Source organism: Cotesia glomerata, linkage group LG6, assembly GCF_020080835.1.
Source record: "Cotesia glomerata isolate CgM1 linkage group LG6, MPM_Cglom_v2.3, whole genome shotgun sequence".
In the NCBI taxonomy this organism is placed as follows: domain Eukaryota; kingdom Metazoa; phylum Arthropoda; class Insecta; order Hymenoptera; family Braconidae; genus Cotesia; species Cotesia glomerata.
In genome coordinates, this window is record NC_058163.1 from 293,262 (window position 1) to 312,117 (window position 18,856).

At 26.3% G+C, this 18,856-nt stretch overlaps 1 protein-coding gene across 1 annotated transcript in view; it reads left to right on the forward strand.

Annotated features, from left to right (window-relative positions):
- LOC123267004 (diacylglycerol kinase 1) overlaps positions 1-12,240 on the forward strand; it is a 61,896-nt gene extending 49,656 nt beyond the window's left edge. The window contains exons 12-14 of the mRNA XM_044731468.1: positions 7,955-9,038; positions 11,563-11,744; positions 11,813-12,240. Of these exons, the coding sequence (XP_044587403.1) occupies positions 7,955-9,038; positions 11,563-11,744; positions 11,813-11,902 (1,356 nt within the window). The 3' untranslated portion in view covers positions 11,903-12,240. The remainder of the gene's footprint in view (positions 1-7,954; positions 9,039-11,562; positions 11,745-11,812) is intronic.
- Positions 12,241-18,856: the final 6,616 nt, after the last annotated feature.

Sequence of the window (18,856 nt, forward strand, 5' to 3'; positions counted from 1 at the left end):
TACAGGTTAACAAAAAAAATAAACAAACATACACACACTAGTAAAGATACACTGTCGGTGTAACTAATGTTTATGACTTAGTTGTAGGTGGCGCGATTTCAAGTTTTTACTCGATATCACTGGCCAGTTACTGGTTTATATCCAGTGAAAACTCGATTATTTCTACTAGGGAAATAACATTATTAATTTTTACGAAAAAATAATAAATTTTGTTCGACCGCCGCACCACCGCTGCACCACCGCCGCACCATACCGCTCTTTGATGGTATATACATTGAAATAAAATATTTGTTGATCATTCAAATAGCTTAACTAAATTTTTTTAGTTAACTATGGCTTGCAGCGCAGTTGGCAATGTTCGAGACTTCCACGCAGACGATCCAGGTTCGAATCCCATCACAGTTCAATTTTTAAAATTCTTTCAGAGTATTTCGATAGGCGCACCGCTTCTGTGCAACCCGAGGACGAAATTAAAAATCTACATCAACAATACGGCTAAAAAAATCAATAATTTCGCGGTGCTTTGGCCTGATTTAAAAAAAAATTTTTTTTTGAATATTAGGCATTTGATTAAAAGGAGGTTGATCAATAGGTCTTACATTAATATTTCTAGTCGCATTATTTATTAATTAATTATTGCGTGATAAATTAATTATGATACTATTTTTTGTGAAATTGTATGACTTAGCATTGGTGCGGCGGTGGTGCAGCGGTGGTGCGGCGATGCTAGGGGGAATAAATTTTTAGCGTGTGGCGTAATAGTCCGCCAAACGGCGGTCGTGCAGTGGTGGTGCGGCGGTCTAACGAAATTTATTATTTTTCCGTAAAAAATAATAATTTCATTTTTACTCGGGAAGACTCAAATAACAGCCTCATATACAAAGCTTGATATAAACAAATAGAAAAGAAACCAATAAAAAACAAATTACGTAAAAATTAAGTCATAAAAAAAAATCACAATGACCGACAACATTGAAATATTTTGAAATTTCCCGTTTTAATCGCCCTATTGAATATTACTACTGGTGCCGTTGACAGAACAGTTGTTTTGGCATGATCAAGCATCCAGAATCCAAATTTTATAAATACTATTTCTTAAAATAAATAATTTGACGTTTATAACATTGACATTTTGACCATTTTTAGTTATTTTTTCAAAGTTAAGATTGCAATTGAACTATTTTCAGGCAATGTGTATTACAACCGATTTATGTATGTTATTTAATCAAGAATATCATTCAGTGAAATCTACACAGTAAAAAATTTTGCGTCATTGCGTTAAAAAATTTTGTGTTAAAAATTTTTATGTTAAATATTTAACACTTTTTTGTGTTGATTTAACAGAATAAGTGTTAAATTTACACATAAAAGTGTTGAATATTTAACACAAAAATTTTTAACACTAAGTTTTTTGACGCAATGACGCAAAATTTTTTACTGCGTACCTTCCATTTCAGGTTTGGCCAAATGGCGTTTTTTAGATATATTTTCTTTTTTAACTTTAAAAAATTTTATAGTTTAGGTTTTACGCCGCTGCTACCACAGAAAGTTTTTTTTCACATTTTTAAACTACGAATATGTTCTTTTGTAAACTGGCCGAAAAAAAAATTATACACCCTTTCACCTTTAGATCACCAAAATTTCAAATTCTTAAAAGTAAAAGGGCGTATAATTAAAGACATACGCCCTTTTACCTTTGTTATTTTTTTTTTCAATTTTAAGCGCAGAATGTGTCTACTACTCGATTGGCAATAAAAAAAAAAAAAAAAAAGCCATTCGGCAGCCGAAATGGAAGTAGATTTTTCAAATAAAGAAAATTGATTTTTAATAAAATAATATAATAACACTAATAATGTATAACTTAATTTATGAATTAAAAACAAAATTCAATAATAAATTTAAAACTATTTAGAACGAATTTAGGAAAAAAAATTATCTTGTGAAGAAAAAGTTTCTCAAATATTTACCAAAGAATTGCACAGATTATAAGATTTGAATTATAAATGTCCAAATTTTAAGTAACTGCTGAGAAACAACAGTTTTCAAGTTAAACAGAATTTTGCAACCGGATAAAATTTTAGTTGAAGAAAACAATGGTTAGAACTAATTTGTGACATATTTACTGACAACCTACCCGAAAACATTACACAACAGACTGATCAATATCGTAATTATTGAATTTACATCAAGATTAAGCTATGATGTAGACAATAATTCTAAAACGGCTGCAACAGTAAAATTGTTTCATTAAACGAACTCTAAAAAGAGTAATATTGAGGCTACTACCACTTCTAAGTAGTGAAAATTGAAGCTTATTAAAAGAGCTTTACGATGCATTTTACCGAATTTCAATATTTTGTCTAGTTCAGTAATTATACCAAGTTGAAGTAGTAAAAACATCAATTTTTACGATTTTCAAAATTTCAAAATCCTGTCATTTCCAAATTACTCGCCCGATTAAGCTCATCTTCGAACTTAACCTTGGTCTTGATCGATAGATAAAGCATGCTGAGTTTGAGAAGAATCGGTCATAAATTGAAAACGCTATCGTGCTGACAAGCCGCGTTATATCGTATAAATATATATATATATATATATATATATAAACTTTTGAACTATATATATTTTCTGACTCAGCTCGATAAACTAAATCAGAAAATGGCTAAATTTTTCAAAAGTTGCGCCATGAGAACGGCTGCAATAGTTAGATTTTTATAAAATCTACTAAAAACATCAATTTTTACGATTTTCAAAATTTCAAAATCCTGTCATTTCCAAATTACTCGCCCGATTAAGCTCATCTTCGAACTTAACCTTGGTCTTGACCGATAGATAAAGCATGTTGAGTTTGAGAAGAATCGGTCATAAATTGAAAACGCTATCGTGCTGACAAGCCGCGTTATATCGTATAAATATATATATATAAATACATACATATATAAACTTTTGAACTATCTATATTTTCTGACTCAGCTCAATTAACTAAGTCAGAAAATGGCTAAATTTTTCAAAAGTTGCGCCATGAGAACGGCTGCAATAGTTAGATTTTTATAAAATCTACTAAAAACATCAATTTTTACGATTTTCAAAATTTCAAAATCCTGTCATTTCCAAATTAATCGCCCGATTAAGCTCATCTTCGAACTTAACCTTGGTCTTGATCGATAGATAAAGCATGTTGAGTTTGAGAAGAATCGGTTATAAATTTAAAACGCTATCGTGCTGACAAGCCGCGTTATATCGTATAAATATATATATATATATATATATATATATATATATATATATATATATATATATATATATATATATATATATATATATAAATACATACATATATAAACTTTTGAACTATATACATTTTCTGACTCAGCTCGACAAACTGAGTCAGAAAACGACTAATTTTTTTCAAAGTTGCGCCATGAGGACGGCTGCAATAGTTAGATTTTTATAAAATCTACTAAAAATATGCGCCCTTTTACCTTTGCAAAAGTAAAAGGGCGCATAAATTGTTATAAGTCCTTTTACCTTTAGGCACGCGATTTTTCTCCTGATTTAAATTAATTTTTTTTTTTTTTTTAATGTAAGCTTAGAATTAATAGCCGATAAAAAAAATTAATTGGTACTATCAGCACAAAAGTATTGAACCCTGACTTTGATTGAGTAGACTATGCGCGAAATAAATCTGACAGTAATATAATGCATATCACTCGATAGCTTAACGTGATTTAGATTCCCATAGAGAGATTCAAAATGATAAATAATTTATTCCCTGAGATATTATGCATCAGTCGTATAGCTCGCTGAGAAGAATAAAGCTTTTTATAGATCCTTTCTTCTCAAAAAAAAAATTTTTATTAAATTTTATAATCACAAAATCATCAAATGTATTTTTTTTTTTTAGCTTCATTTTCATTATTTATATTTTTTATTATTTTATTATTTATATTTATATTAATTTCAAATATCATTTAAAATATTTTATTGTTACTATTAATGTATACTGCCGATCAGCGTTCTTTTGCAATAATTAAATAAATAATTATATATAATCTAATTTTCGAGAAAAAAATAATGAGAATAATAATTTTGATATTTCATAACAAAAATAGTAAGTTGGATTTAATAATAAAACCTGTCAGCTATCGATTTCATATTCTTCTTTTATAATGTTACATACGCTGAAGCGTGACTTTTATTTGATTTATTTGACTTGAAATAAAATAAAAGACCAATCGAATTTTTTCAATAATTTGATATTCTTCTTTAAGCTTGTTGAAATTTTATAAAGTCTTGAAAACATATGTAAGACTCGAGGTTTATATTTTATACATGAATTTTTTCTTCTTTTAAAAATTAAAAAATTTTTTTTTAATTCATAAAAAACACTTGGATCATGTTATCATCATTTTTTATGTAATTAAGTACCTCATAATTTTAAAGAAGAAAAAAAAAAACTGAAAATTTATGTCTAAAAAATTTCAATTACAAATTTTTAATAATTTATTTTAATTATCAAACTTCCTAAAAAATGGAAACTTACTTTTTTTTTTAATTTTCATGATTAAAAAAATTAACATATTATTAAATGTTTAAATTTTTTAGACTATTTTTCTTCCCAAATAAGCACACTGATAGAAGGATGCTGTACTGTACTTTCTTAACTATTGACGTTTTTAAAGATATAAGCTCATCCTGATGTTACACTCATCAAGAGCTTTCATTTGAGTACCCACATGCATTTTTCATATATACATATATATAATATATATAAATATGTGAAATATATGAAAAATTGATGTGGGTACTCAAATGAAAGCTCTTAACGAGTGTAACATAAAAATGAGCTTATATCTTTAAAAACGTCTATAGTTCCCAAAATACAATTTCATTTCTTAATTATTGACATTTTTTAAGATATAAACTCACCCCGAAATTACACTCATTGAGATCTTTCATTTAAGTACCCACATCAATTTTTCATATATTTTATATATTTATATATTCCACAAATACCATATATATAAAATATATAAAAAAAGTCATGTGGGTACTCAAATGAAAGCTCTTAACGAGTGTAACATCAAACTGAGCTTATATCTTTAAAAACGTCTATAGTTCCCAAAATACAATTTCATTTATTAATTATTGACATTTTTTAAGATATAAACTCACCCCGAAATTACACTCATTGAGATCTTTCATTTAAGTACCCACATCAATTTTTCATATATTTTATATATTTATATATTCCACAAATACCAGATATATAAAATATATAAAAAAAGTCATGTAGGTACTCAAATAAAAGCTCTCGACGAGCGTAACATAAAAATGACCTTATATCTTTAAAAACGTATATAGTTCCAAAAATACAATTTCATTTCTTAATTATTGACATTTTTTAAGATATAAACTCACCCCGAAATTACACTCATTGAGATCTTTCATTTAAGTACCCACATCAACTTTTCATATATTTTATATATTTATATATTCCACAAATACCATATGTATAAAATATATAAAAAAAGTCATGTGGGTACTCAAATAAAAGCTCTCGACAAGCGTAACATCAAAATGAGCTTATATCTTTAAAAACGTATATAGTTCCAAAAATACAATTTCATTTCTTAATTATTGACATTTTTTAAGATATAAACTCACCCTGAAATTACACTCATTGAGATCTTTCATTTAAGTACCCACATCAATTTTTCATATATTTTATATATTTATATATTCCACAAATACCATATATATAAAATATATAAAAAAAATCATGTGGGTACTCAAATAAAAGCTCTTAACGAGTGTAACATAAAAATGAGCTTATATCTTTAAAAACGTATATAGTTTCAAAAATACAATTTCATTTCTTAATTATTGACATTTTTTGAGGTATAAACTCACCCCGAAATTACACTCATTGAGATCTTTCATTTAAGTACCCACATCAATTTTTCATATATTTTATATATTTATATATTCCACAAATACCATATATATAAAATATATAAAAAAAAGTCATGTGGGTACTCAAATAAAAGCTCTCGACAAGCGTAACATCAAAATGAGCTTATATCTTTAAAAACGTCTATAGTTCCCAAAATACAATTTCATTTCTTAATTATTGACATTTTTTAAGATATAAACTCACCCCGAAATTACACTCATTGAGATCTTTCATTTAAGTACCCACATCAATTTTTCATATATTTTATATATTTATATATTCCACAAATACTATATATATAAAATATATAAAAAAAGTCATGTGGGTACTCAAATAAAAGCTCTCGACGAGCGTAACATCAAAATGAGCTTATATCTTTAAAAACGTATATAGTTCCAAAAATACAATTTCATTTCTTAATTATTGACATTTTTTAAGATATAAACTCACCCCGAAATTACACTCATTGAGATCTTTCATTTAAGTACCCACATCAATTTTTCATATATTTTATATATTTATATATTCCACAAATACCATATATATAAAATATATAAAAAAAAGTCATGTGGGTACTCAAATAAAAGCTCTCGACAAGCGTAACATCAAAATGAGCTTATATCTTTAAAAACGTCTATAGTTCCCAAAATACAATTTCATTTCTTAATTATTGACATTTTTTAAGATATAAACTCACCCCGAAATTACACTCATTGAGATCTTTCATTTAAGTACCCACATCAATTTTTCATATATTTTATATATTTATATATTCCACAAATACCATATATATAAAATATATAAAAAAGTCATGTAGGTACTCAAATAAACTCTCGACGAGCGTAACATCAAAATGAGCTTATATCTTTTAAAAACGTCTATAGTTCCAAAAATACAATTTCATTTCTTAATTATTGACATTTTTAAGATATAAACTCACCCCGAAATTACACTCATTGAGATCTTTCATTTAAGTACCACATCAATTTTTCATATATTTTATATATTTATATATTCCACAAATACCATATATATAAAATATATAAAAAAGTCATGTGGGTACTCAAATAAAAGCTCGACAAGCGTAACATCGTGAGTTTCTATATCTTTAAAAACGTCTATAGTTCCCAAAATACAATTTCATTTCTTAATTATTGACATTTTTAAGATATAAACTCACCCGGAAATTACACTCATTGAGATCTTTCATTTAAGTACCCACATCAATTTTTCATATATTTTATATATTTATATATTCCACAAATACCATATATATAAAATATATAAAAAAAAGTCATGTGGGTACTCAAATAAAAGCTCTCGACGAGCGTAACATCAAAATGAGCTTATATCTTTAAAAACGTATATAGTTCCAAAAATACAATTTCATTTCTTAATTATTGACATTTTTTAAGATATAAACTCACCCCGAAATTACACTCATTGAGATCTTTCATTTAAGTACCCACATCAATTTTTCATATATTTTGTATATTTATATATTCCACAAATACCATATATATAAAATATATAAAAAAAGTCATGTAGGTACTCAAATAAAAGCTCTCGACGAGCGTAACATAAAAATGAGCTTATATCTTTAAAAACGTCTATAGTTCCCAAAATACAATTTCATTTCTTAATTATTGACATTTTTTAAGATATAAACTCACCCCGAAATTACACTCATTGAGATCTTTCATTTAAGTACCCACATCAATTTTTCATATATTTTATATATTTATATATTCCACAAATACCATATATATAAAATATATAAAAAAAATCATGTGGGTACTCAAATAAAAGCTCTCGACGAGCGTAACATAAAAAAAATGAGCTTATATCTTTAAAAACGTATATAGTTTCAAAAATACAATTTCATTTCTTAATTATTGACATTTTTTAAGATATAAACTCACCCCGAAATTAGCTTATTATAAAATATTAAAATTTTTCTATTTCTTCCCAAATTAATGTAAAAATTTATTTTTCCAGATTCACAACAAATGCGGCTCTCAAGTAAAAGCCGAATGTAACCTAGGAGAATACGCGATCCACATCCTGCCTCCCACATCAATCTGCCCCGTAGTTTTAGACCGTCAAAGATCCTTATCCCGCGACAGTAAGCGCGGGAGTAAGCACGGTCAGGACACATCCTCAATCGGCTCAGGAGCTCTCCTGAGCACTACTAGCAATGTCTCAAATCAACAACCGGCAATGTCTTTCCAAATAACTCCACCGTTAGGCACAATTCCTTTACTAGTTTTTATAAACCCGAAATCTGGAGGCCGACAGGGCGAAAGAATGCTGAGGAAATTCCAGTATATTTTAAACCCGCGACAAGTCCACAATTTAGCAACTGGAGGTCCGATGCCGGGTTTGCAAATGTTTAAAGACGTCGAAAATTTCAAAGTAATTTGCTGCGGCGGGGATGGAACTGTCGGTTGGATCTTAGAAACAATGGACCGGATCCAGTTCGAGCACCAGCCAGCAGTTGGAGTTGTTCCTTTGGGAACTGGTAATGATCTTGCGCGTTGCTTGCGTTGGGGTGGAGGCTATGAAGGCGAAGGATTGCATAAAATTCTTAAAAAAATAGAAAAAGCGACTCCTGTTATGATGGACCGGTGGCAAATCGACGTAACTAATCAGAAAGAAGAAAAAAAACCTAATCAAGACAGTATTCCTTATAATATTATTAATAATTATTTTTCCGTTGGCGTAGATGCTGCGATTTGTGTTAAATTTCATCTCGAGCGGGAGAAAAATCCGGAAAAGTTTAACAGCAGAATGAAAAATAAACTCTGGTACTTTGAGTACGCGACCACTGAACAATTTGCGGCGAGTTGTAAAAATTTACATGAAGATCTGGAGATTATTTGCGATGGGATGCCATTAGATTTGGCTCATGGGCCTTCTCTTCAAGGAATTGCGCTACTTAACATTCCTTTTACGCATGGAGGGTCCAATTTGTGGGGGGAACATCACGCTAAGCTTCATTTGAAGAAGAGGAAGAAGAGGCCGGATAAGGAGCTTAGTACTAGCAGCTTTAATTCTGTGGATTTGACTGTTGCTATTCAAGGTAATTTTTGTTTATTTATTGCAGTTTAAAAAATTGTTTTGGATTTTTAGTAGACTATTTTATAAATGAAGGATAGAGTTCTTAGAAGAAAAATGAATTATTGGTATTATGGTGGAAATATTAAGCTTAAAATTAAATTTTTAGAACAAAAGGAAGTTTAATTTTTTACAAAAAATGTTTCTTATGATTTTTTTATAAAACTAATATTTTCACTGTAATTTCAAAAGATTTATAAGAGATAACTAGCAATGCAGTCACTACGTGACTGCAGTGACTTGTAACCTATAAATAAAGTTTTATTAAATAATGGCTTTTGTTAAATTGTAATGTAATTTCTTAAATATTGACGTTTTTTAAGATATAAGCTCAACTTAATGGTACACTCGTCAAGAGCTTTCATTTGAGTAGCCACATCAATTTTTCATATATTTGATATATTTATGTATATATATATATTTATGTAAGGTTGGCAATAGCCTAATCGGCTCGGTACCTGCATTTCGAAAGAGTGGGACCAGGGTTCGATTCCGGCGCGCACCAATATTTTTCAATGATTATAAACTAAGAATATGTGCGTTTCATTGCCAGCCTCTGTACCGGTCGGGTTTTCTGTGGTTTTCCCGTATAGTTATGGAGGTAAAATGTCATTATAGAAGTACCTCCATACTATTTAAGACCGTAATGCAAATGCAGGTACTGATTATAACGCGTAAGTCGACCACAGTCGCAGCACATGTGTGTCGGGCATGTAAGAAAAAATCCCGACATGCAGGGGGGTGGGGACGAAAAAGTGGTTGAGAGTTATAATGACGGGGTTGAGAGATTATATTGCGGAGAAAAAAGTGGAGAGACAATAATTCCCCACCCTCCCTTGTAAAACACTCTACAGTGATACAAGTAAAACCATCCTCAATTATATCCTCAATTATTATATATATTTATGTATATTATATATATATATTTATGTATATTATATATATATATATTTATGTATATTATATATATATATATATATATATATATATATATATATATATATATATATATATGAAAAATATATCAAAAATATATGCGGGTACTCAAATAAAAGCTCTTGATGAGTGTAACATCAGGATGAGCTTATATCTTTAAAAACGTCAATATTTAAGAAAGTACAGTACAATTTAACAGATATCTTGTGAATAATTGACATTCTTAATAGTATATTACACTACGTGGGCCGAAAGTTGAATTTTCGGCCCTGCGTGTCATTATGCCCGAGGTGAAGCCGAGGGCATAATAACGCGCAGGAACGAGATTTAAACTTTTGGGCCGTGTAGTGTATACAATTTTTCTTGATAAGTATGTTTTAATGCCTGCCCCGACATTTGCGGCACGAGCGAAGCGAGTGCTGCTGGTCGTGGGGGCATGCATCAAATACATTCGAAGAGTCAAGTCTGGTCATATTTTTTAATACTCTGAAAAAAAAAATACTTTTATTAAGAAAATTTTCTTGATACAAGAATTCATGTTCTTGAAAATTTTCAAGAATATATATTTTAACTCAAAAACTAGTTAAATTGATTGAAATAATTTTTACTTAATTTAAATAAAGCTATTCTCTTGATTATATATATAACTATATAAAGTATATGAAAAATTGATGTGGGTACTCAAATGAAAGGTCGTGATGAGTGTAATGTCGGGATGAGCTTATATCTTTAAAAATGTCGATGGTTCACAAGATACAAGGCCATTTCTTAATTATGTATCTAGAAGTAGAGTATTTTCAAATTCAGCCTAGATATTTATCATAATATATTGACTATCGGCGAGAATGATATGAAACCTTGAAAAGGCACAAATTCAAATCAAGACCTTTGAAATGACACTAAATTTGACTAAAAAAAACGATTTTATCATACGACTATCCTGGGCACTAAATTTTTCTTATTTTCTTAACAATATAGATTAAAATTTTTACTATTGATACTTATATTGACATTTTTAAAGATGTAAGCTCATCCTGATGTTACACTCACCGAGACCTTTCATTTGAGTACCCACATCAATTTTTCATATATTTTTAAAATATATAAAATATTATTTTATATATTTACATATATTATATATATGTATATACGAAAAATATATCAAAAATGCATGTGGGTACTTAAATGAAAGCTCTTGATAAGTGTAACATCAGGATGAGCTTATATCTTCAAAAATTTCAATAGGTAAGAAACTACAGTGCAATTTAACAAAATTAATTATTTAATAAAGCAAAATTTAATTTATCTATAGTTCACAAGTCACGGCAGTCACGTAGTGACTGCAAGGTTGCTAGTAAATAATTAAAATTTTTGCTAATTATTAATATCTTGATTTTGACATTACGACTTTCTGATTGATCCTAAGAGAAAGTTATGAGACATATTTTTTACAAAATAAAATGTAGAACAACTTTTAGTTCAAAAATTTTTTATACGACCAATAGTTTTGCCATAATATCAAAAATTTTAAACTATTTTTTTTTTCTTCACAGATATAGGAGACAACCTGATAGAAGTGATAGGTTTAGAAAATTGTTTGCACATGGGCCAAGTTAAAACCGGACTGAGAGCATCTGGAAGAAGATTAGCACAATGCAGTAGCGTTATTATTAAGACAAATAAACGCTTTCCTATGCAAATAGATGGAGAACCATGGATGCAAGGACCTTGTGAGGTAATTTTTAAAATTATTTACAATTCTCTATAAAAATTTAAAAAAATAAAAAAAAATTGTTTGTATAGATTCACATTACTCATAAAAACCAAGTACCAATGCTAATGGCACCACCATCAATCAAGCGTCGAGGATTTCTGCGGTTCTTTAAAAGATAAAAAATTTTTGATATTTATTATTATTATTTTAAGTTTTTTTATTCGTTACATTATTTGTAAGCCTTAGTAACCCGACGTTAAATTCTTAAACAGTTTTCCAGCATATCATAAGACGTTACAAATTTAATCACATGTTTTCCAATCCTTTATAATCTCTCGTCATATTTAAGCTGTTATATTCTTAAACTGTTTTCGCTTAGTGTTAAATTTTTAAATGTCGGACGCGTCTTTGTAGAAATAAGGGAATATTTATAACTTGACGAATCTTTTTTCATCTGGTTAATATTTTTTATTTATGAGAGCAATTTTTTTATAAGCATATCAGAAGTATGAATATTTATTATTTTAGTCATAAAATTTTTTTTTTTAATTTCTAAATGGAGGATCAAATTTTTGAATAATTAAAGCCGGGAATTTTTACCGTAATTTTATAAAAAAAAAAATGTCTCATATAAATTTTTCTTAGGATCAATCAGAAAGCCGTAATTTCAAAATTAAAATTTTGATAATATCGAAAAAATTAAATTATTCATTATCAATGTTAATTTTAAAAAATATTGATTGTATAAAAAAATAATTAGCAACCTTGCAGTCACTACGTGACTGCCGTGACTTGTGAACTATAAATAAATAAAATTTTGCTTTACTAAATTAATGACTTTTATTAAATTGCACTGTACTTGCTTAACTATTGACATTTATAAAGATATAAGCTCATTCCGATGTTACACTCATCAAGAGCTTTCATTTGAGTACCCACATGCATTTTTGTTATATTTCTCATATATACATATATATGATATATATAAATATATAAAATATATGAAAAATTGATGTGGGTACTCAAATGAAAGGTCCCGAGGAGTGTAACATCGGGATGAGCTTATATCTTTCAAAATGTCAATAGTTCACGAGGTACAAGGTAATTTCTTGATTACTGACATTTTTTAAGATATAAACTCATTTCAATGTTACACTCATCGAGACCTTTCATTCAAGTACCCACGTGGCAATTTTTATATATTTTATAAATATGGTAATTGTGAAATATATAAATATATGAAATATATGAAAAATTGATGTGGGTACTCAAATGAAAGGTCTCGATGAGTGTAACATCGGGATAAGCTTATATCTTTAAAAATGTCAATAGTTCAAAAGATACAAGGTCATTTCTTAATTATTGAAATTTTTCACGATATAAACTCATTTTGATGTTACACTCATCGAGACCTTTCATTCAAGTACCCACATGGCAATTTTTATATATTTTATATATATGGTAATTGTGAAATATATAAATATATGAAATATATGAAAAATTGATGTGGGTACTCAAATGAAAGGTCTCGATGAGTGTAATGTCGGGGTGAGTTTATATCTTTAAAAATGTCAATATTTCAAAAGATACAAGGTCATTTCTTTATTATTGAAATTTTTCACGATATAAACTCATTTTGATGTTACACTCATCGAGACCTTTCATTTAAGTACCCACATGGCAATTTTTATATATTTTATATATATGGTATTTGTGAAATATATAAATATATGAAATATATGAAAAATTGATGTGGGTACTCAAATGAAAGGTCTCGATGAATATAACCCCGAGATGAGCTTATATCTTTAAAAATGTCAATAGTTCACGAAATACAAGGTCATTTCTTAATTATGTGTCCAGAGATACATTTTTTGTAGAAAATTAAATTTTGAATAACTGTTTTTTAAAAAATTTTTTCTTAAAACCAATATATTTATCAAAAATCTTGAGCTTAGTACAATTTTGTAGATTTATAATAAAAATTAATTATTATTAGACTTAAAAAAATTTTAATTTTTATAAAAATTAATACAGCTTCTTTTGATCCTCTATTAATTTAATTTTATTTAAAAAAAATATAATTTAAAATTATTAATGGGTGCTCCGAAATGATTCGCTCTATTTAATTTAAAAAAAAAAAAGTAATGCATGATTTATTAAAAATAATTTAACCAAGTATATCAATATATATGAAAGATTAATTTAATATGTAAATAATTAAATAGAAAAAGAGTACCTTGCTTAATCTATAAGTCTGTAGGTATTATGATAAAAATAGGAAAAATATGCCAAAAATAAATAAATTACTAAACACCAGAATTAATTAAATGTAACAATATGTAATAATATCCGTCCGTGAATAAATCAAGAAAATATAATCGTGTGGTTAGATGAATAATTAATATTAAATAAAAAATGATCCAAATGATAATATGCAAAATATTAAATACATATTAACTATATTTAATATTTAATATTTAATATTGTTTATTCGTTTAAGTAGCTATTACGGTTAAAGTTTTATTCATCGATTTATTTCAGAGCACTCTCAGAATAATTAATTCACGGGGACCATTTTTTATTTGGCCGAATGTTAAATAAACATCTTTGACATTAAAATTTAAATTTTTAGATTTCTATTATTATCTCAGCCAAAAGTATGAGGAATTTAATAGCTTTTCTATAAACATCATTGTGAATTAAATAACTTCATTAAAAAATAAATTTACCATCGGATTGTTCGGAAGCCGGTTATACCACATCCTAGGTTTATTTTTAGACAGTACAATAAATATTAAAAGTGTAAATTTTATGCGATTTGTTAAAAAAAAATTGTATATTAAATTTAATTAGAAATTTTTGAATATTTAAAGAAGAAATAGAATTAAAATTAAATATTTTTAAAATAATAAGATACATTTTTTTAATTAAAAAATTTTTGGTTCAAGATTTCTTTTCTTAAGCCAATTTTTTCAATCAAAAAATTCTAATAAGGAAGACTAACAACCTTGCAGTCACTACGTGACTGCCGTGACTTCCTAATTATAAATAAATTTTGGTTTATTAAATAATGACTTTTGTTAAATTACACTGTGCTTTCTTAAATATTGACGTTTTTAAAGATATTAGCTCATCTTGATGTTACACTTATCAAGAGCTTTCATTTGAGTACCCACATGCATTTTTGATATATTTTTCATATATATATATAATATATATTTTAAAAATATAAAGTCATCACGATGTTACACTCATCAAAAGCTTTCATTTGAGTACCCACATGCATTTTTGATATATTTTTCATATATACATATATATAATATATATTTTGAAGATATAAGCTCATCCCGATGTTACACTCATCGAGACCTTTCATTTGAGTACCCACATGCATTTTTGATATATTTTTCATATATATATATATATAATATATATTTTAAAAATATAAAGTCATCATGATGTTACACTCATCAAAAGCTTTCATTTGAGTACCCACATGCATTTTTGATATATTTTTCATATATACATATATATAATATATATTTTGAAGATATAAGCTCATCCCGATGTTACACTCATCGAGACCTTTCATTTGAGTACCCACATCAATTTTTCACATATTATATATATATATATATATATATATATATATATATATATATATATATATATATATGTATATATGAAAAATATATCAAATTGCATGTGGATACTCAAATAAAGGCTCTTGATAAGTGTAATATCAAGATGAGCTTATATCTTTAAAAATGTCAATACTTCACAAGATATAAGGTCTTTAATAAATAATGACTTTTGTTAAATTGCACTGTACTTCTTTAACTATTGACGTTTTTAAAGATATAAGCTCATCCCGATGTTACACTCATCAAGAGCTTTCATTTAAGTACCCACATGCATTTTTGATATATTTTTCATATATATCATATATATAAATATATGAAATATATCAAAAATTGATGTGGGTACTCAAATGAAAGTTCTCGATGAGTATAACATCAGGATGAATTTATATCTTCATAAATGTCAATAGTTCTCAAGATACAATGTCATTTCTTAATTATAGATATTTTTGAAGGTATAAACTCATTTTGATGTTACACTCATCGAGACCTTTCATTTAAGTACCTACATGGCATTTTTTATATATTTTATATATATGGTATTTGTGAAATATATAAATATATAAAATATATGAAAAATTGATGTGGGTACTCGAATGAAACGTCTCGATAAATGTTACGTCGGGATGAGTTTATATCTTTAAAAATGTCAATAGTTCTCAAGATACAATGTCATTTCTTAATTATTGAAATTTTTTAAGATATAAACTCATTTCGATGTTACACTCATCGAGACCTTTCATTTAAGTACCCACAAGTTATTTTTTATATATTTTATATATATGGTATTTGTGAAATATATAAATATATAAAATATATGAAAAATTGATGTGGGTACTCGAATGAAAGGTCTCAATGAGTGTAACATCGGGATGAGCTTATATTTTTAATAATGTCAATAGTTCTCAAAATACAAGGTCATTTCTTAATTATTTCTTCAGAGATTGAATTATAAAATATTTTTAAAATAATAAATTACTTGAATTAAAATAAATTTTTTTATTAAAAAAATTTTATGCTTCAAAAAATTAATTAAAAATTTTTCTTTAAAAATAATTGATATTTTTAATTTAAAAAAAAATAATAATCGGCTTCCTGGAATATTATAATCATAATGATTTAAAACAAAGCTTTACCCTTATATTTATTAAAACTACAACATGTTACATCTGCTATTAGATTATTCGAAATATTACGCTTACTAGGTGTTGCCAGATGTGAATGTGCATTTTCTACATATAAGATATTAATTCTTTAGATAAAATAAAATTTGGACCATGTACTATTTCTGTGAAATTATTATAAAAATTATATAATTGAGGATGTTAAATCCGTAATAATTGTAATAAAGTTTTATGTAATGTATTTAAATAATGAATAATTATATTTAATAAATAATATTAACGCTTGTATTATAAAGCGGTGGATTATAGTATAGAGTATGTAGAAATTTATAATTTTATTTTAAAAGCTCTTAATAAATTTTTTTTTGTATTTTAAAAAATTATTGTATTATAAATTATAATTGTGTATTATACAGCGACGAAAAAACTACTTTAATTTTATATTTATTAGTAAAATAATTTGTAATTAATTTTTTTATTAAGTTCAATTAAAAGTATCTCCTCTTATCTAAGTTACAGAAAATTAAGAAGAAATATCTTAAAAAAATAAACCAGAGACTTATAAAAATATTTATATAAATTTACATTAAAGCTTATTACTTTTTTCTTTTTACTTTTTATACAAAAATATTATTATTGCATCAAAAAAATTTTTTATTTCTTCCCACACAGAAAAATTCCAGATTATACTGAGTGAAAAAAAAATTAAGATAGTAGCTAGTATAATCCAGATATCACTGAGTATAATCCAGATATCACTGAGTATAATCCAGATATCACTGAGTATAATCCAGATATCACTGAGTATAATCCAGATATCACTGAGTATAATCCAGATATCACTGAGTATAATCTGGAATGATATTCAGTATCATCTTGTTTTTTCCGTGCATCTTTAATTTATTAAAAATTTTTAAATATAAATTTAGATATTTTAGTTTTTATTAATTAAAAATTTTTTTTTTAATTTATTTATCAATTTTTATATTCTTAATACAGAAATAAATAGTAAAAAAAATTGATAAAAAAAATTAGTTAATTTTTTTATTAAGCTTTAGAAGAAATACTAAATTAATTCCTCAATTCTAGAAAATATCTTTTTTATGATACAAATTTAAATAAATTAGTTATTAAATTTTTATTTAAATTATTTAAAGTCAATTAATTTTTTTAAAAATATTATTTCTTCTTAGTGTAATTTTTTTAAAATTTTAGATTAACCTCAAAACCTGGCAACACTAATATAATAAATAATAAAGAAGAAATAATTAAATAAGTAAGAAAAAAATAAATTTTCAAGCCATATCCTCACAGAAAATAACTATTGATTAATAATTAATAATTAATTAATTATTAATAGTTTTTAAATTTGTTTAATTTTAATAAAAAATTAAATTCTTATTTTATTTTTGAGTTTTTGATGATTAATAATAGTAAAATAAATTATTAATGGAATTGATTGTAATTATAATTAAATAGTCTTCAGTAGTTAATTTCCGCGAGCGATATGATATATTTTTAAAAAAATAAGAGTAATTGTTATTAAATTTCTCTTTTATCTTTAAATTATGTTTAATATTATTATAATTAATATTCAAAAATATTAGAAGAAGAAATAAGAGGTTTATTTTTAAATTGGACTAATAAAAATATATTGTGCTTCGCATAAATTAAATATCTAGAGTTATATGTCAAAATTAATAATGTTTAGTTGAACATATTGCATTCTAAAATTTTGTAGTTTGCAAAAAATTAAAAACCAAAGAATTCACTAGGTGTCTTTTAATTATTTGTCGTAAATCTGATACTTAGCTAAATTAACTGCCACATATTCTTGAGTTTATATGCATTTGTAAGCACAACTGCCATTTATAAATATTTGAACAATTATATAGACTTTAATTGATATCTATAGTGTAAAATAATCGAAGAACAATAAAAATTTTATTTCAGAAACAAACAAGTCTACATTTTTTCTAAAAAATTTTCCCAAATTTTTTCTCGTCTAAAAAAAGGTCTTAAAAAAATTTTTTTCCATCGTTTCACTTATACATTTTTTTAGAAAATTTAATGCCCTTTAATTTGACGGAATCAGAAAGCCTAACTTCAGTAAAGCCTTTGATTCTGTTAACCATAAGAGATTATTGAGCAAATTATTACTTATGAACTTGTAACGTCCACGTTTTCCAAAAATTATAAAAATAAAATAATTTATTTGTCCCCGGCTCGAAATTTGCTCGCCGGAGTCCAGGGTCATAAACGGGGATTACATTATCAATAACAAAATAATAAACAAAACACTTCATTTTAAATAAATCAAAGAAAAAAAAGAAAACCTCTTTATTGGCCTGAACATGTTAATAAA